This window comes from Peromyscus leucopus, chromosome 9 (genome assembly GCF_004664715.2).
Source record: "Peromyscus leucopus breed LL Stock chromosome 9, UCI_PerLeu_2.1, whole genome shotgun sequence".
In the NCBI taxonomy this organism is placed as follows: Eukaryota; Metazoa; Chordata; class Mammalia; order Rodentia; family Cricetidae; genus Peromyscus; species Peromyscus leucopus.
In genome coordinates this window covers 25,111,122-25,135,027 of record NC_051070.1, presented here as the reverse complement: position 1 = coordinate 25,135,027, position 23,906 = coordinate 25,111,122, and the positions used below count along the sequence as shown (strand labels likewise).

Sequence of the window (23,906 nt, the reverse complement as noted above, 5' to 3'; positions counted from 1 at the left end):
TCCTTTAAAGCCTATAAAGAAGAAAGTGGTTGAGGTTCCCTCCAATGGAGTGGAGGGGTGAAGAGGCATTAAACAGTGGAGAAAGGCAAAGACTGGCTGTTCATAGGCGGTAAAAATGGTCTCGAGTTGTGTTGTAGTGATACTTGCACAACTCTCACTACACTTTAAATTGGGACTTGTTGTGTTAGTTGCATATTATTATGTATTTCCGATGTAATAGGTTGTTTAAAGAATGGTTGTCAGAGAGTGAAAGCTGCTGCTTTTCCTTCTTTAATTCCCGCTGATTGGCAAACAGCATGCCAGAGCAAAGATGTTGATGTGTAGATATGCTGTTGAGATCGCTGTAGAAACGTTTCTCAGAACTTGCATTTCTTACTAGGGTGAGCAGTTATTACACATAAATGGATACTCTGACGTGAATTCTTTTGCCTTTGGTTGGGAAATATACATACAATGGGGCTCATTCTGTTCTGTAGTGTAATTTGGTGGGAATTTTAAAAAAAAATAAGAATCCCATCTTATCATTGTAAAAAGTTCTGTCCATTTGGAGTCCGTGAATTCTATATTCATAGGTTAAATTGATAACTAAAGTAATGTAGACCATGAAATGCAGAGTAGGTCTTGAGAACACGGTTTCTCAGCATTACTAGTACTTCTTTTTCTAAAAAAAAAAAAAAAAAAAAAAAAAAAAAAAAAAAAAAAAGGAATTATTTAAAAAGTTGAAGCATTTTTCCTTAAAAAATTGTTTCTTAAAAATGGAATGTGATGGACTGTAGAGCGTAATGGTATATGCCTATAATCCTAACACTTGGGCTAACATAAGGGGATCCATGAACTGAGGCTAGCCTTGGCTACAGGCTAAGAGCCTGCTAAGAGAGGGGGGGTATGTATTGGGGTAATGCAAATCACTGGAAGTTCTTTGCCTGTACTGCTGTTATTCTTTACATTTTTGTTGTTGTTGTTGTTTTTGTTTTTCGAGACAGGGTTTCTCTGTGTAGCTTTGCGCCTTTCCTGGGACTCACTTGGTAGCCCAGGCTGGCCTCGAACTCACAGAGATCCACCTGGCTCTGCCTCCCGAGTGCTGGGATTAAAGGCGTGCGCCACCACCGCCTGACCTATTCTTTACATTTTACACATCTCTTCCACCTGCACTTGCAATAATAAACCTGTTTGGTTATGTTTTGTTTTTTAAAATTCATAATATTCGCCTTTATAAACACTTGCCAAAATGTAAGCTTAGTGTGCATAATTTCCTCGCTGCTTTGTAACTGGGAAACTTTGGTTAAAATGATAAAGCTATAAATGGCTATCTTTTTCTGTCAAGCTAGTAACGTAATGTAAGTGTTGGAACCTACTTTGGTAGGGAAGGATTAGAAGCCATGATCGTGGTAATCAGTATATGACAGTTATCATGTGGAAATGTTAGGTTGTTTCTTTCAGAGTTCTGAGTTCGCAAGTATTGCTCTTCTAGTGTTTTGTTTTATTTTCTTACTTTGTATTATCATTTTCTCTGTTAATATATGTGTGATATAAGGAAATGAGTGGGTTTTCTAGCACACAATTATCTGTTGAGTGTAGGTAGCATTCTACTTTTGTATGCATGAATGCTTTTTATTTTATTCACCTAGTGTCCATTTGGCAAGAAGAGTTCTTCAGTTAGAAAAACAAAATTCATCAATTTTAAAAGATCTGGAACATCAAAAGGACCAAGTGAGACAGCTTTCACAAGAGGTGAGTGGCTGCATCAGAAGACATGGGGAATCATGGTGCTTGCTTGACTGCATTCTTTGCGAATGCCTCGAGTTAATTGCTGAGCACTCCGAAATTAAGCTGGTTGCAAAATTACTTCAAATTTCTGAGATTCACTGAATGTTGAAACTTTAGGAGACAACTTAGAGTGGATGGCAAAACAGAACAGAAGGGAGACTGAATGCCCAGAATGAGGAAGTGTAAATCAGCTCGACACACAAAGCTTTAACTTCTGAGAATGTCAACCAGTAAAACAAGTTGGGCAAATTTGACCGACATTTGTTTCTCACTGACAATTTATTTTTAAATACTTGATTTTTTTTATGTTTCTGTTTGATTTAAAAAAAAAAAAAAAAGAGAGAGAGCCTTTTTGGCTTTTCATTACTTTTTACTGAAAAAAATTTCATACTATGTATTTTGGTCATGTTTTTCCCTCCCCCAATTTTTCCCAGATCCCCTCCACCTCCCTACTCACCCAACCTTATGTTTTCAGTCTCTTAAAAAAACAAAATCAACACAAAAAATGCCAAAGCAAATCAAAATGAAACAAAAGGTCCATGAAAAGATATCATTGAGTTTGTTTTATGTTAGCCAATTATTCCTGGCATGGGGCCTGCACTTTGTGGTTGGTATACCCAGTGAGACCCCATTAGAGAGAACCTCTTTTCCTTTTACCAGGGTGTATCAGTTGCAGAGAGTTTCTTGTTAGGGCTGGGGCTGTCTTAGAGTTACTGTTGCTTCAATGAAGCACCATGACCAAAGCAACGTGGGAAGGAAAACTGGCTTACACTTCGACATCATTGGTCGTCAGTATCATCATGGTGCGGCGAGACAGCGTGAAGGCAGACATGGTGCTGGAACTGAGTCCTACATCTTGATAAGCAGGCAACAGGAAGTGGTCTGTCTCACTGACATGCCTTAAGCATATATAAGACCTCAGAGCCGGGCTGGAGAGATGGCTCAGAGGTTAAGAGCACTGCTTGCTCTTCCAAAGGTCCTGAGTTCAATTCCCAGCAACCACATGGTGGCTCACAACCATCTGTAATGAGATCTGGTGCCTTCTTCTGGCCTGTGGGGATATGTATAGACAGAACAATGTATACATAATAAATAAATAAATCTTTAAAAAAAAAAAAAAAAAGACCTCAGAGCCACCTCCACAGTGACACACTTCCTCCAACAAAAGCACACCTCCTAATAGTGCCACTCCCTTTGGGGGCCATTTTCTTCCAGATGGCCCCATTCCATTCCCTGGCCCCCAAAGGTTTATAGTCATATAATGCAAAAATGCATTCAGTCCAACTTCAAAAGTCCCATAATCTATAACAGTCTCAAACGTATTTAAAAGTCTAAATTCAAAGTCTCTTCTGAGATTCATGCAGTCTCTTCTTTATTGTAATCCCCTGTAAAAGTAAAATCAAAAAACAGATCACATATTTCCAACATATAATGGCACAAGATATGCATTACCATTCCAAAACACAGGAAAGGGAGCATAGTGAGGAAGTACTGGACCAAAGCCACACCAAAAACCAGCTGGACAAACTCCAAACTCTGTATCTTCATGTCCTAATGTCAAAACTGCCCTCAGATCTCCAACTCCTTTCAGTTTTGTTGACCACAACACACTTGTCTCTCTTAGGCTGGTTCCATTCCCTGTTAGCAGCTCACCTCAGCAGGTATCCCATGGCCCTGGCATCTCCAACATCTTGGGGTCTCCAAGGCAATCCAGGCTTCAACTTCACAGCTTCACAAAATGGCCTCTCTAGGCCTCCATTCAAGAACACCCCTGACACCTGCTAGGCCTCAGTGGCTTTCCTTAGTCTTAGGGGCAAATTCCATAGCCCCTTTCTTCTGTCTTTAAAGCCAGAACCACATGGCCAAAGCTGCTAAGTTCTGCTGCTTGCTGGGGCTGAACATGGCCCCCTCATTCAGTTACATCTTCACCAGCTTCTGTTTTGGATAATTTCCTTCACTGCAAGCTTGGCTGTTCTGGAACTAGCTCTGTAGACCAGGCTGGCCTCAAACTCAGAGATCCACCAGCCTCTGCCTTGAGAGTGCTGAGATTACAGGTATGTACCACCATACCCGGCTCTAAGCTTTCCTTTCTTCCTTCCTTCCTTCCTTCCTTCCTTCCTTCCTTCCTTCCTTCCTTCCTTCCTTTCTTCCTAAGCTTTTCTTTAATTACTTTTTATAAGTTGGAAACTTAGCTGGGTGGGATCTTGCCCTGAGGTCACCACTTCCTTTATTCCATTAATCCTTTTCTTAATCCATTTATCTCCTTGAACCAGGATTTAGCTCTATTCTACTTCCTGGTGCCCCTTTTCTCAATGTGTACATTTTGTATTTTTATTTGCTCAGCTTGATCCTTTTCGTTATAAATCTTCATCAGAGTTAACACTAGTAACCACATGACAGTGTAAACTAGTCTGTTTTAAGATTTCCTCTGCCAATGGAATTAATCCAAACTCTTCACTTTAGCTTCAGGCAAGCTCTTCTGACAAGGCCAAAAAACAGCCATATTCTTCACCAAAATATCACAAGAACAATTTCTAGGCAACACACTAAAATTCTTTTCCTCTGAAACCTTTTAGCCAGCCCCCCAGTTCAAATCACTCATAGCACCACTGTCTCCCATGCTCCTACCTGTATGGCCTATTAAGCAGCACTTGAAGCATTCCAAAGTACCAAAGTCCACATTACTCCAGACAAAAACATAGTCAGGCCCTTCACAGCAGTACCTCAGTCCCTGGTACCAACTTACATCTTAGTTAAAGTTTCAGTTTAACATGATTTCAAGAGACATCATGACCACAACTCTTATAAAGGAAAAACATTTAATTGGGGTGGCTTACACAGTCAGAGGTTTAATCTATTATCATCATGGTGTGACAGGGGGGTATGCAGGCAGACAAGGTGCAGGCAATAGAAAGGAGTCTGATCTCATTGGGCATGGTTTGAGCATATATGAGACCTCAAAGCCCACCTCCACAGTGACACACTTCCTCCAACAAGATGACACCTACTCTATGAGGCCACACCTCCTAAGGGTGCCACACCCTTTGGGGCCATTTTCTTTTGAACCACCACATACATCATCTAGGTTCAGTACACATCTATGAACTCACACAGAGGCAATGTAAAGTAAGTACTGGCAAACATTTGACTATGTGTCCCTTTCTCTTGAAGAGAATTGATCTTTGTGTATGTTTAAATTGTCATTTTGAGCCGGGCGGTGGTGGCGCACACCTTTAATCCCAGCACTCGGGAGGCAGAGGCAGGCGGATCTCTGTGAGTTTGAGGCCAACCTGGATTACCAAGTGAGTCCCAGGAAAGGCGCAAAGCTACACAGAGAAACCCTGTCTCGAAAAACAAAAAAAACAAAAAAACAAAAAATTTAATTTTGATTGCGTTTAACAACTGCCTCACAAAATTCTGCAAATTTACTATTGCTACAAGCCATTTCTAGCACACTCCTACAAACTTAAAGGAATAAAATAAGGGAAACGAGCTATGGCGGCTCACATGTACCCTCGGCACTCAGTAGGCAAAGGCAGGAAGACCACTAAGAGTCCGTGGCCACCCTAGGACACTAGGAGAAACCCATCTCAAGGAAAAAATAGTAATCAAGAGAGGAAGGAAATCCCAGCCCCTGGGAGGCTGAGGCAGGAGCATTTCTGTGTGTTTGAGAGCAGCACTTTAGATGGCAAGAGCCAGGCTCCTCTTGGAGTTTCCTTCCTGCTGGGGAGGTAAACACCTCGATGGAGAGCAGCTTAGGGAGGAGAGTGCTTGCTTGGCTTCCATGGTACAGTCTGTCACTGAGGCAAACCAAAGCAGAAGCTGGGAGGCAGAGACCACAAGAGAGTGCTGCTCACTGGCTTGCTCCCAGGCTTGTGTTCGACGTTTCTGGTACAGCCCAGGCCTGCCTGCCTACAGATGCTACCTCCCACAGCAGGCTGGACCCCTGTACATCAGTTTTCAATCAAGAAAGTGACCACAGATTTGTTTGCAGGCCATTTTCATGGAGGCAGCTCCTCAGTTGAGGTTTCTTCTCCTCAGGTGTATCTGGTTGACAACCATGATTGGCCATCACAGAAACATAATGGAACTATCTCACAAAAAGCCCAATAAGACAGTTTATTTACTTACACATTAGTCCACCATATGATATAATGAGATCTTTCTTATTTTACTTTCATAACCAAAACTTTTTCAAAATAAAGCATTAAAATATTTATATAACTGTACATGTGTACATTTATTTTTATACTGTAAAAACCACTTTCTTGAGCCTTCTGTTAATTTATATGGTCACCTTTTTACTTTTATCCATTTTAATATGTGTTCTGGTATCACTATAGTTTCTTATTTTGCATTTCTCTAATATCTACTGATATTGAACATTTATTCATTTGAGATTCTTTGTCCTCCGTTAGTCTTCCTGGAGAAAGTGTCTGTTCACATTTTTGTCTCCCTTATCAGATTGTCGTCTTATTGAGTTTTGAGCATCATTTATGCAGTCTAGATACAGGTCCTTTATCACATACATGGTTTGCAAAACTTTCCTGTCTCCAGGTTATCTTTCTGTCCCCTGATGGTATCTTCTGAAGAGATGCTTAGTGAAGTACAATGTATTGCCACATTCCTCTATAGACAGTTTTTGGTGTTACAGCTAAAAATATCTCTGTCTATAAGTGTCTCAAGGACTTTTGTCTACACGGTGATAGTTTTAGGCCTGTGATCCATTTGTGGTTATTTTTTATGTAAAGTAGTTTTATGTAAAGTAGTAGTAGAATGAAATTCACAGATTCTCACATAAACCAACTGTTCTAGTGCTTGTGAAGATCAGTCAGTCCTTTACAAATGAGCTGACATCTGAACTCCGTTAATTCCTGGGGAAAAAATGGTCACTACAACTCTGAGATTGCATTGAATCCATAAATAAAGTGGAGAAAAATGGGCTATGGATGTGGCTCAGATGGCCTAGCATGGACAGATCCCTAGGTTCAGTCTTACAGCATGGTTTAAAAAATGCCAGTGGTCATGAGAGGAGAAGAGAACGAGGGGCCTGACGAGCTAGAGCTGCGGGGTACTCTGCCCCGGACACTGTACGTCTGCTCTTATTTACTAGGTCATTAACGTTAGCACTGTCACCTTTAACTTTGGATTAGTGTCAGCAAGGTATGTTTTCACCAGAAGAATAAAATGTATGCTTACTGTAAGTAGAGCTGTAACTTTAATATATTTGTTGATATAGTTGTGACCTGCCATCTTGCTGTTTTCTCTATACTGTTTGTTCTTTCTTCTTGTGCTCCTTTCTTCCTAATTTCATTTGAGTTAATGCTTTATCATTTCATTTTATTTTATTGTTGCTTATAATTTTGTAATGATTGTCATTGGTTTAAATAGTATTATATATCCCATCCTTGTCTTGATGTTTTTTGTTGTCTTATATTTTATTTATATGTATATGAACTGCACAGTAGATTGTTATTATTGTTAAATAATTTAAAAATCCTATGAAGAGAACTATTAGCATGAGGAAAAGACAATATATTTAATCAAACAGTTAATCATCCTTGTTATTGAGTCTGGGATCTTATCCTTATGTTTATGGATTAATTTTTTTTTGTTGTTTTTTTTTTTTGTTTTTTTGTTTTTTTGGTTTTTCGAGACAGGGTTTCTCTGTGTAGCTTTGCGCCTTTCCTGGGACTCACTTGGTAGTCCAGGCTGGCCTCGAACTCACAGAGATCCGCCTGCCTCCGCCTCCCGAGTGCTGGGATTAAAGGCGTGCACTACCACCGCCCGGCAAATTTTTAATTAATTGTTTTATATGTATGGGTGTTTTGTCCGTATGTGTGTAAGTTCATTATGGAACTGGATCCTCTGAAATTGGAGTTACAGGTGTTGTGAGCCACCATGTGGCTTCTGGAAATCAAACCTGGGTCCTCTTCAAGAGAAACAAAGGCTCTAACTGCTGAGCTACCTCTCTACCTTATACACATACACACTTTTTTTTTTCATGTGCCTTGGTGTTTTGCCTGCATGTGTATCTGTGTGAGGGTGTCAGATCCTCTGGAACGGGAGTTACAGACAGTTGTGAGTTACCATGTGGGGCCTGGGAATTAAACCTAGGTCCTCTGGAAAAGCAGCGAGTGCTCTTAACTTCTGAGCCATCTCTCCAGCCCCAGACACACTTCTCTTTTGAGACAGATTTCTTCCCAGATATTCAAATATTCCCAGACATACTCAAACTCAATATGTGGTCAAAGATGTCCTTGAATTCCCTGTCCCCACTTTCCTAAACTCCTGGAACTTTTGTCTGTAGTCGGTGGTGGTGCTGCTGCTGGTGCTGGTGGTGGTGTTACTGGTGCTGCTGCTGGTGGTGATGCTGGTGGTGCTGCTGGTGGTGGTGGTGGTGCTGGTGCTGCTGCTGCTGCTGCTGGTGGTGGTGCTGGTGCTGCTGCTGCTGGTGGTGCTGCTGCTGGTGGTGGTGGTGGTGGTGCTGGTGCTGCTGCTGGTGGTGGTGGTGGTGCTGCTGCTGCTGGTGGTGGTGGTGGTGCTTGTGCCGGTAAAATTCAGATAGCATAAATTCATCATTTCAGTGATTTTAAAATTCAGTGAGTAGCCTTTGGCCTGTTTACAGTGTTGTATGTCCACCACTACCTAATTATCGACCAATCTCATCACCCTGGACTGAAAACTATACTTCCTGAGCTATCACCCTCCCATTCTCACCTCTGCCCACCTCTGGTGTGCACTTCATTTCGTGTCTGTCCTTCCCCATAGATTTCCCTATTCTATAGATTCCATATAAATGGAATTATACAACCTGCCACCTATGAATCTTCCACTTGTATAATACCTTCAGGATTCATTGACATTGAGAGCCTCTTACATTATTCCAGCCATGTCAAGGTCTTCTGTTTCTCCTGTATGTATAAATGGATTTACTAGTGTGGTTTACAGGCTGTGGTCTGAGTAATCTAACAGTGGATTCAGGAGTTGTTCAGTCCATGAGACTAGATGTTTTACCATTCCCAATCTGATGGAATCCCAGTGGAGTCCTAGAAAGCTGCTGACTCTTAGTATACATTGGAATCTCAAAGTAGGTTCTATTTTCAGGGAAGAAGTGCCTCATCAGAATAGGTGAACTTGCCAGCAAGAGTGAGAGCTAGCAGGCAAAAAGCAAACGCTTCCTTCATGTCCTTTTATATGAATTGCCACCAGAAGTTGTGGCCCAGATTCAGAGTAGGTCTTCCCATCTCAAATGATCCAATTAAGAAAATCCTTCAGTGGCATTCTCAGTTTCTTAGATTTTAGTTGATTCCACATGTCATCTGGTTGACAAAGAAGATTAGCCATGTTTGCTAGTTGCTTTTGTTATTCTAGCTACCTTTGTGGGTATGAAATTGTAGATCGTAGTGACCTTGGTTTGAAGTGTCACTAATGACAGGCATGTTTTGAGTTCTTCTTGACCATTTCTACATCCATAGAGAAATGCCTGTCTTAGTCTGTTTTCTATCTGAGGATAGTACAGATTGGGTAATTTATTTCTAATAAAGGTGTATTTGGCTCATGATTCTGGTGGCTAGGAAATGTAAAATCATGGAGCCACATCTTGTTACTACATGGTGACATGGCTAAAGGCATCAGAGGGTAGAAGGGAGCATATTTACTCTCTTGTTTGTCTCTGCCACTCCTGGGGTAAGGACTGCAATATGTTCATGAATGCTCTGTGGTCTCATCACCTCTTGATGTCCCACCCTTTGTGTGTGTGGGGGGGGGGGGGTGTTGTTATTCATGTGTTTGCTGCTATGCTGAGGATAGAACCATGAGCTACATCCCTAACCCAGATCCTACCTCTCAATGCAGTCACAGTGACAACTTAATCACAATGAGTTAACAAGGGGCTCTCAACCATAGAAATATGTTTACAGCTCACTTCCTCTGCTGTTTAATTGCATCTTTGGGGCTTGGTATTGTCGCTGTTGATTGGCAGGAGTTCTCTGTGTATTCTGGACTGCAGACCTTTAGTAGATAAGTGATTGCAAATACATTCTCCAGGGCTGCATGTTGTCTTGCACCCTCTTGTGACTTGTTGTACAAATTGTTTTTGTTTTGATAAAGTCCAATTTATCATTTTTATGTTTTATGATTCATCATTGGTTTTTAATTCCTAGGTGAAACTCACATGTCATAAAATTAATCATTGTAAGGTGAATCACCTTATATTCATTCAGAGTATGATGCAATCACTTCTATCTAGTTCTAAGACGTTTTTATCACTATATAATAAAACTTGTACCAGCTAAGCAATCAATTCCCCTCCCCTCGCCTGCAGCTCTGCCAGCCCTCGGTCTGTTTGCAGTCTGTTTGCTTCTGGGCATTTACCTATTCAGCATCGTCAGATAAATGGACTCATGCAGGAGCTGACCTTTTGTTTCTAGATTCTTTTACTGAACATATGATTTTCGAGGCCCATCTACACTGTAGCATATACCTTGTACCCTGTGCTATTTTATCAATCAATAACACTATTACATGCATTTATACATTTACCATGGGCTGCTTATTCATTCAGTGCTAAACATTTGGGCTTTCCTTGCCATTCAGCTGTTGTGGATTATACTTCAGGAACAATAAAATGTTTGAATCCCCTTTTCAGTCTAGTGGAAATGGGGTTGCTGGACTCATTTTTGTTTGGAGAAGATGTTTTGCCGAGGTAAAATTTGAAGTTAGCTGGGCCTGGCAGTTCAGGCCTATAGTGTAACTACTCAGGAGAGAATTGTAAGGTAAAGGCCTACTTGGGTTACAGAGAGAGTTTAAGGCCAGACTCAACACTTAATAAGACTGTGTCTAAAACATTTAAAGAAATAAGAATGAGACTGGGAATACAATTTAGTGATAAAGCGTGTTCCTAACATGTGCAAGGCCCCAAGTTCAATTCCCGCCCAGGAAAGCGGGGAGGAGAAGGAAATTGGGAGAAGTTGGTGAGTGTGAATCTGACTTCTCTATGTCTATATATCTTATGTAATTTTCAGGATATCTGCCAACACTATGTTCTCCTGACCTTCAAACACATTAAAATTTCAGTCCCTTTAAAATATCTAATCTCTTCTAAAAATTTGTCCGTCAGCTGTGGGATCCTTTAAAAATCAAAATTAAATACCATCTTCAAGAGGAAGAGCCAGGGTACTGTCACAATCTGAACCAAGCAAAACCAAACTCCAACAGTATAAATAACTCAATGCCAATTATCTGGAATTCACTCATGACCTCCTGAGTTCCTGCAAAGGGCTTGGGTCACTTCTCCAGCTCTGCCCTCTGCAGTACACACAGCTTATCTTCTAGGCTCTGACCGGCTCCATTCCAGTGTTGCTACTGTTCTTGGTTTTCCCATGGTATTGGCATCTCCAAAATGCTGGGGTCCCTTGCTGCAACTGGGATGCACTTTCACCAATACCCTCTTATAGACTCTCTTCATGGTACCAAGCCTCAACTTCTTTCCATGACCCCTGCAGTCCTGGGCCTTCAACTGCCTCTGAGGCTGCACCTTCACCAGTGGCCTTTTACAGTGCCAAGCCTCAGCTGATCTCCATAACCTCTTCATGCCTTCAAAACCAGTACCACCTGGGTGACTCCTGCACATTAGCAAGTCAGGCTGCCAGCAGGAGGTACAACCTTGACCACCCCTGAAACACAGCTTTTCTATTCTCAGGAAGCACTTCCCGGAAGATTTCACCTCCATGATGCTAGTCTCTCCTTAATCATGGCTAATTTCCTAGCTTGAGCCTACTAGCATCAGGTATCTCAGCAAAGCAAAATTTTGCCTTAGTAGTTCTGGTAGGTTAATCACAACTAATTCTTCTAGCACCAGCGAACTAGAACACAGAAACTTAATTCAAAATAACAAATGGCTCTGGTGGAGTCTTTAAACTTCCCTCTGAAATTTTATAAGCCAGGCCTCCATGTTCTGCACTGCCCTTAACATTCTTATCTTCCAGGTTCCCACAGAACATCCCACAGGGTTATTAACATGCAGTGAGTGGCTCTTCTAGCCCAAAGTTTGAAAGTCCTTCCACATTCCTCCCCAAAACATGGTTAGATCTGTCATAGCAATACCCCATTCCTGGTACCAATTTGTCTTAGTTAGGGTTTCTATTGTTGTGATAAAACACCATGACCAAAAAGAGAGTTGGAAAGTAAAGGGGGTTTTTTGGCTTACACTTCCACATCACTGTTCATCACTGAAGGAAGTTAGGACAGGAACTCAAACAGGGCAGGATCCTAGAGGCTGAAGCTGATGCAGAGGCCATGGAGGGGAGCTACTTACTGGTTTGCTTCCCATGGCTTGCTCAGCCCACCTTGTAGAATCCAGGACCAGCAGACCAGGGTTGGTACCATCTACCATGGGCTGGACCCTCTTCCATTGAGCACTAAATGAGCAAAGGTCTTACAGCTGGGTCTCATGGAGACATTTCCTCAACTGAGGCTCCTTCCTCCGGACGACTCTAGCTTGTGTCAAGTTGACACACAAAACCAGCCAGTACAGACATGTTCTCCTGACCGCTGCCCCTCACTAGGTCATGGATTTTATTTCTTTAGCTGCTTTGCACATTGTCCTTCTGTCCTTGACCTGGACCAATTTGATGGTGATGGCTGTGCTGTGGTTTCTTTGTGTGCTGTGCTTGGGTTTGGTTGGCTTTCTTTTATGTAAGTTCAGTAAATTTACCTGTTTGTTTTCTTGTCCTCAGTTTCTCTTGGGAACTCCAGGTAGCATGTATGGTTGCTTTCAGTTGTCCTCAGCAGAGCTAATGCTGTACTGGGTATTTTCAGTCTTTGCTCTGCATTTGATGGTATGTCATTTCTTTTGTAGTGTCGTCCTCTACTGTTCCTTCACAGCCTGTAAGTTGCCATTAATCTAACCTAGTGTCTTCTCATCTCAAATATTAACTTACAGTTCTCAGAGCCCAATTTGCACCTTTATGGAGCTTGTAAGTCCCCAATTAACATTCTCAAACCAACTTTGGGGGGGGGTCGTAATTTTTTCACTTTACTTTTATCTCTGAAAGTTTTATTCAAATAGAATTTCTCTGTACTTGACAGTTTCGTACATGTTTATAAAGCATTTGAATCACACTTGTTCCCCTTACCTGCTCCTATCCCTGCTGATAGTCTTCTTGACAAGAGGCTTCCTACTTTCATATTCGTGTGTGTGTGTGTGTGTGTGTGTGTGTGTGTGTGTGTGTGCATGCGTGCATATGTATGTGTGAATGTGTGTGTGCACGTGTGAGTGTGTGTTTGTGTGCCTGCGTGCACGCACACAGGCAGGTGCACTTGTGTGTCACACTAAGCATAACCACAGCTGCCTGCATGGGCATGGATGGGGAGCTGCTATCCATTAGGATGTGGGTGACTCACCAGAGACTATGACTGAAGATCAAGACACTCCCTGTCCCATTAGCCATCCATTACCCACAGCTCCTTGGGAAGGCACAGGATTCCTGGGCCCCTTCTCCATGACTAAATGTTGTTGGGTGCAGTCTGGTGCAGGCTCTGCACTGAGGCGGCGGCGGCAGCTGCTGGGATTTCGTGAGTGCAATAGCCACGTCCTACCCAGAACACAGCACTCACGCCCTCTACCACATGCCCTCCATCTTCCATTCTCCGCTCCAGCTTCCTTCGTGTTCCCTGAGCTTCGGAGCAGGTGATAGAACTGTCAACTGTCTCCTTCACTGCTTACATACTCAGTTGCTCCTTTCTGAAGGGAAACGGGGAGGGGGGGCGCAGGGAGGTCTGAGAGAAAAATCTATTTTCAATTTTAAAAACGTCACTCAAAAGTCTCAGGGCCTTGAGCAGCCATGACTCTGCATTAACAACCTCTGTTCACCTCATGAAGAAGCTTCTCTGACATGTCTTAGAACAGTACCAGCCAGGTCTGGGTAGACAGTTATCCAAGAGAAAGCTTGCCGACCTGTCTGTTTAGCAGAACAAAGGCATGTGACCCCTCCAACTGAGCTGGCTACTTTATGTCAACCTGACACAAGCTAAAGTCATCCGAGGGGAGGGAACCTTGGTTAAGAAAATGCCTCCTTAAGATCAGGCTGTAGGCCAGCCTGCAGGACATGTCTTAATCAGTGATTCCTAGAGGAAGACCCTCAGCCCATTGTGGGTGGTGCCATCCCTGGGCTGGTGGTCCTAGAGTCAGTAAGAAAGCAGACTGAGCAAGCCAGTAAGCAGCTCCTCTCTGTGGCCTGGGCATCAAATCCTGTCTCCAGGTTCTTGCCCTCACTGCTTGAGTTCCTACCCTCACTGATTTTGGGGATGAACTGTTAAATGGAACTGTGAGCAAAATAAACCTTTCCTCCTCTAATTGCTCTTGGTCATGGTGTTTCATCACAGCAATAGTAGCCCTCCCTAAGACAGCAGCCATGGCCTTTACCTGGGTCCACAGCACCATCACCTCCCTCCTGGGGAGCAGGCCTCATAGCCAGTCAGAACATCGTCATTTACCCTCATCTAACGGTCTTGCCACTGTTGTAGCAGCAGGCAGATCTTGTCTTACAAGTCACTGTGGTAGCACACAAGGTGTGCTGCTGGACGAGGACAAGGATGGCTTTTCTCTGGCTATCTACATAGCCCTTTCCTAGCTTTATAATCTCTATAGAGATTCCAGATTAAACACTGGAATCTAGAGATTGGAAGCTGTGATCCACACATGGAAGAAAACATGTGGCATTTGTTTTACTGTGCATGGATTACCTCACTTAGTGTATTTTCCAGGTCCATCTATTTTCCTGCAAACTTCCTTACATCTGACTAAAATTCCATTGGTACTGTGTTTTTATTTTCCATTCATCTGTTGATGGGCGTCTAGGCTGGTTCAGTTTTTGAACTTTTGTGAATAGAGCTACAATGACATGGAATACAAGTATCTCTGTGATACAATATGGATTTCTGTGGGTGTGTGCCCAAGGGTGGTCACCTGGATCGTATAGTAGTGCCATTTTTTACTTTTCTGAGAAAACTCTACACTGATTTCCATTGTGTCTGTGCCAGTTTATACTCTGACCAACATTGTGTACGCGCTTCTCTTTCCTAACATCTTCACCAGCATTTGTTGTCATTTATTTCCTTCATGGAGTGAGACAGAATCCCATTCCTACTGCGCTAAGTGTGAATCTCAAAGTAGTTTTAGTCTGTGTTTTCCTGACGACTATCTATGTTAAACATTAACTATTTGTGTGTCTTTTATTGAGAATTCTCTGTCCATTTCCATAGCCTTTTTATTTTAATTTTTTCTTATACAGAACATTCTAACCACAGTTTCCGCTCCCTCCGCTCCTTCCAGTACTCTCCCGACCTCTCCTCTCCCCCAGATCTACTCCTCCTCTGTTTCCCTTCAGAAAAGAGCAGGCCTCCCAGGGATATCAACTGGACATGGCATAACAAGTTAACAGTAAGACTAAGTACAAACCCTCATATAAAGACTGGACAAGGCAACCCACTAGGAGGAAAAGAGTCCTAAGAGCAGACAAAAGAGTCAGACACACAGTCCATCCCCACTGTTAGGACGCCCACAAGAACACCAAGCTACACAACCATAACAAATATTCAGAGGACCTAGGTCAGACCCATACCAGCTCCTTGACTGTTGATTCATTCTCTGTGAGCCACTATGAGCCATGCTTAGTTGATTCTGTGAGCCATGTTCTCATGGTGTCCTCAACCCCTCTGGCTCCTACAATCCATCCTCCCCCTCTTTCATGGGGTTCCCCGAGCTCTACTTAATGTTTGACTGTGGATCTCTTCATCTGCTCCCATCAGCTGCTGGGTGAAGCCTCTCTGACTACAGTTGGACTAGGCACTGATCATGACTATAGCAGAATATTATTAGGAATCAGTTCATTGATTTTTTTTTTTCTTTTTTACAGTTGTGTTTGGTTCTATCCTAGGTCTCTGGGCTGTCCAGCCTCTGATCCCTGGCCATCCAGACAGTGTCAAGCATGGGCTCCCTCTCAGGGTGTGGGCCTCAAGCTGGACCAGTCACTGGTTGGCCACTCCCACAAGTTCTGTGCCACCATTACCTCAGCACATCTTGCAGGCAGGACAAATTGTAGGTTGAAGGTTTTGTGGCTGGGTTGGTGTCCCAGTTCCACCACTGGAAGCCTTGCCTGGTTAGAAAAGATGGCCAGTTCAGGATCCATATCCCCCATTAGTAGGAGTCTTCACTAGGGTCACCCTAGTAGATTCCAGGGAGTTACTGCTCCCAGCTTTTGTGTGTATTGACATTTGCAGGGCAGACACACTGAGCCATCTCCCCAGCCTGATGTTAGTTGGTGAAATGTTTAAGGCAGATCAAGATCTGTGTATTACAGTAACTGTGGATATATATCGTAATACATTTGTCTCAGTCCAAATATTGTAAGAGGAAATCATGAATTCTGTGTGAGGTGTCAATGTAGAAAGACCTATTTTCTGTTCAGTTTTGATGTCAATGTAAACTTTCTGTAAAAAGTATAGCCAAACTTAAAGAAATGGCACTCCAGCAGTGCTACCTAATCATGACACTGAAGAAGGGAATTGCTTGAGCCCAGGAATTTGAGTCTAACCTAAAACAACACAACAGGGTCCTGTCTTTTATAAGTTGATAGCCTGCATGGCCTATAATCCTAGCACTTGGGATGTAGAAGCAACAGGGGTTCCCCCTTTCCTATGTGGCAGAGTTGAGGCCAGCCTGGGCTTCTGTGACCCTGCCTTTAAGAAGAAACATAAATAATGTAAAGTCTTGAGAGAAGGGTTTGGGGGGAGATGGCAAATGGAATCTGAAGACCAGATTAGGAAAAGGTTAGGGCTACCACCAGGAAGGTGGAGACAGGAGAACCACAACTTTAAAACAGTCTGGGTAGGAGTGTCTAAGAAAGTAAGAGAGAGGTAAGGAGAGGCGAAAGAGACAAGGGAAGAAGAGGACAAAGAGGATAGGGCAGGGGTGTGGGGACTCACTTCCTGGGGAGACAGTCATGGCTAATTTCTGTCGCTTGTGATTTTAAAAATCCTTGCTGCCACTTTCTCCCAGTGCATATGGAAAGCAACTTTCCAGAGAGAGATTCTAACTGGCGATCTTAACAAGAGTAACAGAACATCTGCTTTTGTCCTGGGAAGGAGGTCGGGAGCTAGTTTTCTCTGTCGGAGTGTATTGCATGTGGCACTTCATCCTCGTGGAGCTGGCATTCCGGATGTCATGTAACTAGATATGAGTGCTTTATTAAATTGGTGACTCATGACAAGTTTTGAAGAAGAATTTGTGAAATAAAGAGGGTGTCAGGACAAACAAAATTCACAGGAACTGTGACAGCACCAGAACCAGCTTTTAACGAGGTTGTATAATCATTAACCATTGTTACCCTTTCTGTTGTGTTTCAAGGCTGTTCTACTGTAAACTTTCTAAGAAGTAACATTTGCTTTAATGATGAACAGGGGTGGACATGTGGCTCGGGTGGTAGAACACTTGCTTCACCTGTACCAATTCCTGACTTTGATCCCCAGCACCCCGTAAACCAGACATGATGTCATCTGCCTGTAGTCCCAGCACTTGTGGGTGGCAGTGAGAGAATAAGGAGTGCAAGACTATCCTCAGCTACATCCTGAGTTCGAGGCCAGCCTGGGCCACCCTGCCTTAAAATAACTAATAAAGATCAGCACATGTACTTATCTTCCATGTGAGTGGTTAATGTACTATAGAGACAAAGCGTTCACCATTACTGCAGTAGCAGGTCTGTGCCAAACCTTGTGAAATATTTAAACCAAGAAGTCTTCAAGCGGATATGGTGGCTCTTGCCTACAATCCCAGCCCTCGAGGCTAAGACAGGAAAACCATGTGTTCAAAGACTGCCTGGATTATATAGCAAGACTGTAGATGTAACCAACTGTCTTATTAAATAAGAAACACAGAACCAATGTAAAAGAGAAAGCCGAGAGGTCAGAGCTCAGAGCTAAAATCTTACCCTTCCTCCTGCGAGCTCCTAGCTTCCTGAAAGAGACCTATTTCCTGTGTGTAAGTCTTTTCATAGTCTTTTGTTCTGCCTTCTCATTGGTTGTAAACCCAAACACGTGACTGCCTCGTCACTGTCTATATGTACAGCCCCCCAGGTCTTAAAGGCGTGTGTCTCCAATGCTGGCTGTATCCCTGAACACACAGAGATCTACCTAGCTCTTCTACCAAGTGCTGGGATTAAAGGTGTGTGCCACCACCACCACCACCACCACCACCACCACCACCACCACGCTCTTGCTATGGCTCTAATAGCTCTGACCCCCGGGCAACTTTATTTATTAACATACAATCAAAATCATATTTCAGTACAATTAGAATACCACCACACAAGACAGTTGTTTTTAAGTAAATAAATAAAAACAATAGCAATGCCAAAAAAATAAATCTTGACTATGGTTCATTCTTGAAAAATATCAGTTATCCTAAATCCAAGACAATGTGCTAAGAGCCATTTGCAAAGCTCTGTGCAGATTCTCCACATACACACACCCAAGCCTGAAACTGCTATCCAGTGAGCCGCTTTAAAAATGAATTTCTTAGGGCTAGAGAAATGGAGAGTGCTTATTGCTCTTGCTGAGGACCCAGGTTCAATTCCCAGCAGCCACATAGTGGTTCACAATCATCTGTAACTCCAGTTCCCGAGAACTTGATATCCTCTTCTGACCTCTGCAGACACCAAGCATGCATGTGGTGTACATATAAGTAATAATTTAAAAAATGGCTAGACTCCAAACATGAACTTCTCAGGAGGAGCTTTGAAAGAGAAGGAAATTTCTAGCAGTCGAAGTTGACATTTTCCTCTCAGCTCTCTGGGGCCTTTCATTCCCATTACATCTGGACTTTGGACTCTTCAAGGTACAGTATCGTAAAGACTGTGTTTTTCCAGTTTCTCAAGCCCTTCTGGCTCACTGTTTCTCCGCTGAGCCTTGAACCTTATCAAGCGCCTGAGCGCTGAAGCCCCATTTTCTTGCTGCCAAATGCATCCACGAGGCTTCTGAGCATGTGTAGTATTTTACAGCATAGGAGGTAGTCTATAAGATTTAATGGAAAAGAGAGAGGGAAGCCTTTTGGCCTTTGGAAAATGTATTAAAAACTTCTTAAGAGGATTGTTCTTTTTACAGCACATTGTTGAGGATCGATCGGTCCTACCTGCTTCTGCCCAGTGTTTTTACTTCATCTTCACCGTACAGATAGCGTCGGCTTCCCAAAACCAATTATAGCATGTGTCCACTTATTTTACTATAGCTGCATCATCTGGCCTGGTTCTCACTGATCCCTTTTACCAGAGGGTTTTCGGTATCTTTTTTTGTTCTCCCTTCAAATTTATTTACTATATTAATATTATATTTTCATCCTCCATCAGTTATGCCCTGTCCTCATGGTCACTAATAACTTACTAATCACCAGTGTTCTTAGTATCCATCAAATTTGATCTACCTGAGACATGACGTTATAGATATTCTAGAAATCATTTCATTTTGCTTTCCAAACGAGGCTATTATAACTCTGACTGTGTAACTCATGTGTCTCTTTAGTCTGCTTAGCTGGTATCCATTTTCTTCTACCGTGTGTGTGTGTGTGTGTGTGTGTGTGTGTGTCTGTCTGTCTGTCTGTCTGTCTGTCTGTCTGTCTATATCTGTATGTGTGTCTGTCTTGTCTGTGTGTGTCTGTGTGTCTGTCATGTCTGTGCTGAGATGTATGATGAACAAAGGACAGGAGTTGTCATTTTCTGATAGTGGGTTTCCTGTGTGGGTTCTGGGGAGCAAACTCGGGTCACCCCGCTGGGTGGCAAGCACCTTTACCCTTTCGCTTACTGAACTTCTCTGCTTTCTTCTACCTCTTAAATGGAGTTGATCCTCTCATGTCTGCCCTTTTCTCCACTCTCATACCTCAACAGGGATTCTAAAATATTAATAAGTTTGTCCCTACCTGTAATCTCAGGATTGGGGAGACGAAAGCAGGCACAGATCACTATGCGCTCTAGACCAGCATGGCTAAGTTGTGAGTTGCAGACCAGCCTAGGCTATGGTGTGAGACCCTGCCTGGAACAAACAAACATTAGTGCGCATAAGAGTCATCCAAGGTTCTTATGTAAGATACTGGTTTCTAAATCCTGCCCTCAGACTATGATCAAGGAGGTGTAGAATGAAGCCTTAAGAATCGTTCTTTTTAACAAGTCCTAATGAAAATGATGCAGGACCACACTTAGAATGGCTAGTACTTTACAGTCTCATATACTTCAGTAAGGGCAATTATCTCTTCCATACTGGCTATCACATACTTTAACGTCTTTCCCTGTGACTTTCTCCTTCATTCCAACATTTTGAGAGTTGGGACTAGAGCCGTGCCTCGTAGTGCTGACCTAGAATCCAACACTTGGGAGGTAGGGGCAGTAACATGGAAAATTCAAGGCTACCCTAGGCTACACGTAGAGACTGTCTCAGAAGTTAAAGAAAAACAAAAACTCAAGACCAGCAGCATAGCTGATAATCAATTAGTAGGCACTTGCTTTTGGTTATTAAAGTCCTGGAAGCCTTGGAGAAGCATTGGTGAACAGCTGCTGTTCTAAAGCCCATTTGTTTCACTACTACAAGCCTGTCCACACTGTCCCTCGCCTGAGCCTCCAGACCTGCCTGCAGTCCAGCAAGCACCAGGGCACACCTGCACAACTCTGTCACCTTCCCTTCCTAACAACGAAATCACCAATTGCTTGAGACAGTTAAGTCTCAACATACAAAATGGAGCTGGCTTGAACGGGTGGGGTGGGAGTAGGTGTTGATACTCATCAGAATCAGAGCCCTGTTGGGTTTTGATTTAGTTTGGTCAGGATGAGACTCGTTGTTTTTTTTTTGTTGTTGTTGTTGTTTTGGGTTTTTTTGTAACATTTTCCCAAGTGATTGAGAACATAGATTTTTGCCTAATGTTGAATATCAAGTAGATATTTCACATGCAAAGATAAGCAAGTGGCTCGATGTAACCCACCTCTACATATATCACATGTAGTAAGTCTACTTAGTAGGACACAGTACAATCCATCCCCATTTCCAGGAGTTCCTGTGAAAAAGAGACTCCACAAGAACGAGATTCTACGTTTAAGGAAAAAACACACAGACCAGGTGTGATGGCACAAGCCTTTGATCCCAGCACTTGGGAGGCAGAAGCACATGGATCTCTATGAGTTCAAGGCCAGCCTGGTCTACATTGTGAGTTCCAGGATAGGTATGGCTATGTAGAGAGATCCTGTATCAAAATTTAAAAAGGAAAAAGAAAACAACAAAATGTGTCACATTTATATTTTGTAAATCTTAAGAAAAATAATTTTGAATTATCATCCCAGTATAATTTGAATTAGTTTTTTAATGCAAAATACAATTATATTTTAAACAGGTACTGCTTTCCTCTGAATCATACGTACAAGTGTTTGAAACAAAGGAGGAATAACAATCCTATAAACTGTTGTGTCATGGACTTAATCCTGAGTCATGTGATATATGGTGCCTGAGTCATTAGTTACTAATGCCTTCCTATAAAGAAAAGCTTACTAACAATAGTCAGCCAGTATTGTGAAACTTTTTGAATACTTATTACTATAACTAGAAAAAGCTGTATTGGGGAAATTCTTTTTTAATCGGAGGAATTAAATTCTGTTCATTTAACTTTTTCACAAATAAAAGTATCAACACTTTTTATTGACAGTTGTATTCTTCTCCCCAGGGGAGTGAAAATAGATTGTGGTGGAGAGGGTGGGGTTGTACTATCGGGAGTGAACTCGCCTGCCACTGAAAGGTAGTATGGACAAGTATCCATGAGGCCCTAGAGAAAGCAAGAGGAGACTAAAATCCTACACACATTTATAAAGAAATATACCCTGAAGACAGTAATGTTGCAGTTTTCATGAATGTGGGGAAGTCCCAGCATGTAAACTTGATATGTGTGAGGCTTTTGGCTCATTTTGCTGTTTTAAAATCAAGTTGCTGTTGTGAAAAGCAAAGTGACTAAAATGTGTAGGATGGTGCTGTACTCTGAGCAATTAAAGTTAGGTTTGGTAAGTTTGAGACTGCTCCTTCTCCATCGAGTTTTCCTGCAGTTTGTAAATGGCCGGCCTGCCCTCCACCTTTGCCCGCCCACCCCACAGACACAGGCAGAAGACAGACTGCACTTTGAAACGCAAAGCCACTTGTCAGTTGAGGTTGTTCAGCCAGGGTCAGTTCTGTGGAAACAAAGTCAAGGCAATTGTTTGATATAATTGACTAAAGAAACTGGTTATACAGGTTAGTAGAACTTCATTCGGCTGTGTATTTGAATGTTTCTAAAGTAATTTAGTAGGGTCAGATTCCTGTGGCATCACAGTGGGTTTTAAAGAATGAACATCAGAACAAAAGAAAAGCACACCAACACCCTTGCTGGGGGGCGGGGGGAGTGGCCCCTCCTCCAGTAGTTGTCTTCACTGATGAAGTGTTTGCTCTACTCCGCTGCTGTCTACTGCCCAGATTGGTCCATTCTTTCCACCCCCCACCCCATCTCACTGCTCCCTCCCCTCCGCGTCAGGGAGGCTCTCACTTTCTGTTTTCTTGGGTATTCAATGGAGTGTGTGTCTGTGTGTGTGTGTGTCTGTGTGTGTGTGTGTCTGTCTGTCTGTGTCTCTGTGTGTGTGTGTGTGTGTCTGTGTGTGTGTGTGTGTGTACATGGACAGACATGTCACAGCACAGATGGGGAGGTCACAGAACAAATTTGGAGTTGGTTCTCTTTCCATCTTTGTGTGTGACGTTAAACCCAGGTCACCAGCCTTTTCTGCTAGGACCTTTACTGGCTGAGCTCTCTCATTGGCCCACTTACCTGTTTACTTTTACTGGTTGGTTGGTTAGTTTTCCAAAGACAAGGTCTCACTGTGTGGCTCTGTAGTTCTGCCTGTCCTGGAACTCACTGTATTGTCCAGGCCAACCTTGAACTCACAGAGATCCTCTGCCTCCCAAGTGCGGGGATTAAAGGAGTGCAGTACTATGCCTGACTTCTCTTACTGTTTTCATAAAATGAATGGAATGCCCTCCTCAAAAAAAAAAAAAATTGAAATAACCAAAGTAAATTGCATATAAAGCTTAAAATTTACAAGGATGTAGATTTTAAAATAGACTTAAGAAAGAAAACTAAAGCAGGTGTGGTGGTATATTCCTGTGATCCCCCACTCAAGAGGCTGAAGTGAAACCATGGCTCTGTCTTGAAAAGCAGCCCAGCCAGTTCTTTGAGTTGGGAACATAGCTTAGTGGTTAGGGTGTCTGGTTGGCATGTATGTGACCCTGACTTCAATCCTCAGCACTGAAATAAAAGATCAGCGTAATGGTTCTAAAACATTGTGAGCATATTTAATGCCATTGAATTGTATACTTAAAAATGGTTTAAATGGGCGTGGCCTGGTGGTTCACACCTTTAGTCCCCGCACTCAGAAGGCAAAGGCAGGCTGATCTCTGAATTCGAGGCCAACCTGGTCTATAACAAAAGTTCTAGGAGAGCCAGGCCTGCACAGAGAAACCTTGTCTTGAAAAGAAAACTGGTTTAAATGGTAACTTTTTATGGGTTTGATTTTTTGGGGGTTTTGGTTTTTTGTATTTTGACCATAATTTTAATTTTTTAATTATGTAAGATGATTCAGGTACATGAGTTATATGTTTTAAATACTAAAGGAGATATGAAGAAATAAAAGTATTGAATGATAAATATTTTTAGAAATAAAGTCTAAATGAAAGATTGTTTTATCTAATGAATTTTCATTAAAAGGAAATACATATATGTATATATGTATGAATATATGTATGTATGTATGTCATGTGGTTGCTCAGATAAACAAATAGAAAATGTAGGTGACCAGTCTTCCAAACTGATATCTATTAGTATTTTACATTTTTCCATTATTGTTTATAATCATTATTACTATTACTTATAATGACTGTATTGATTAGTCATTTTTTTAAACCTCCAAATGTATACAGATTTATTTAGCATTTCAGAATAGTTCATGTGCAAAAGTTTGATGTACTCTGGATGTGGTGTGCAGCTCAGTGCAGGCCTGAGGTCCTGGGTATGTGGTGTGCAGCTCAGTGCAGGC

The 23,906-nt window shown here is 42.3% G+C and overlaps 1 protein-coding gene across 4 annotated transcripts in view; it reads left to right on the top strand.

The window, feature by feature from the left end:
* Pibf1 (progesterone immunomodulatory binding factor 1) overlaps positions 1–23,906 on the top strand; it is a 188,390-nt gene that overhangs the window by 122,050 nt on the left and 42,434 nt on the right. For all 4 annotated transcript variants that reach the window (XM_028877162.2, XM_028877163.2, XM_037208356.1 and 1 more), the window contains exon 14: positions 1,629–1,731. In XM_028877162.2, coding sequence (XP_028732995.1) covers positions 1,629–1,731 — 103 coding nt within the window. The remainder of the gene's footprint in view (positions 1–1,628; positions 1,732–23,906) is intronic.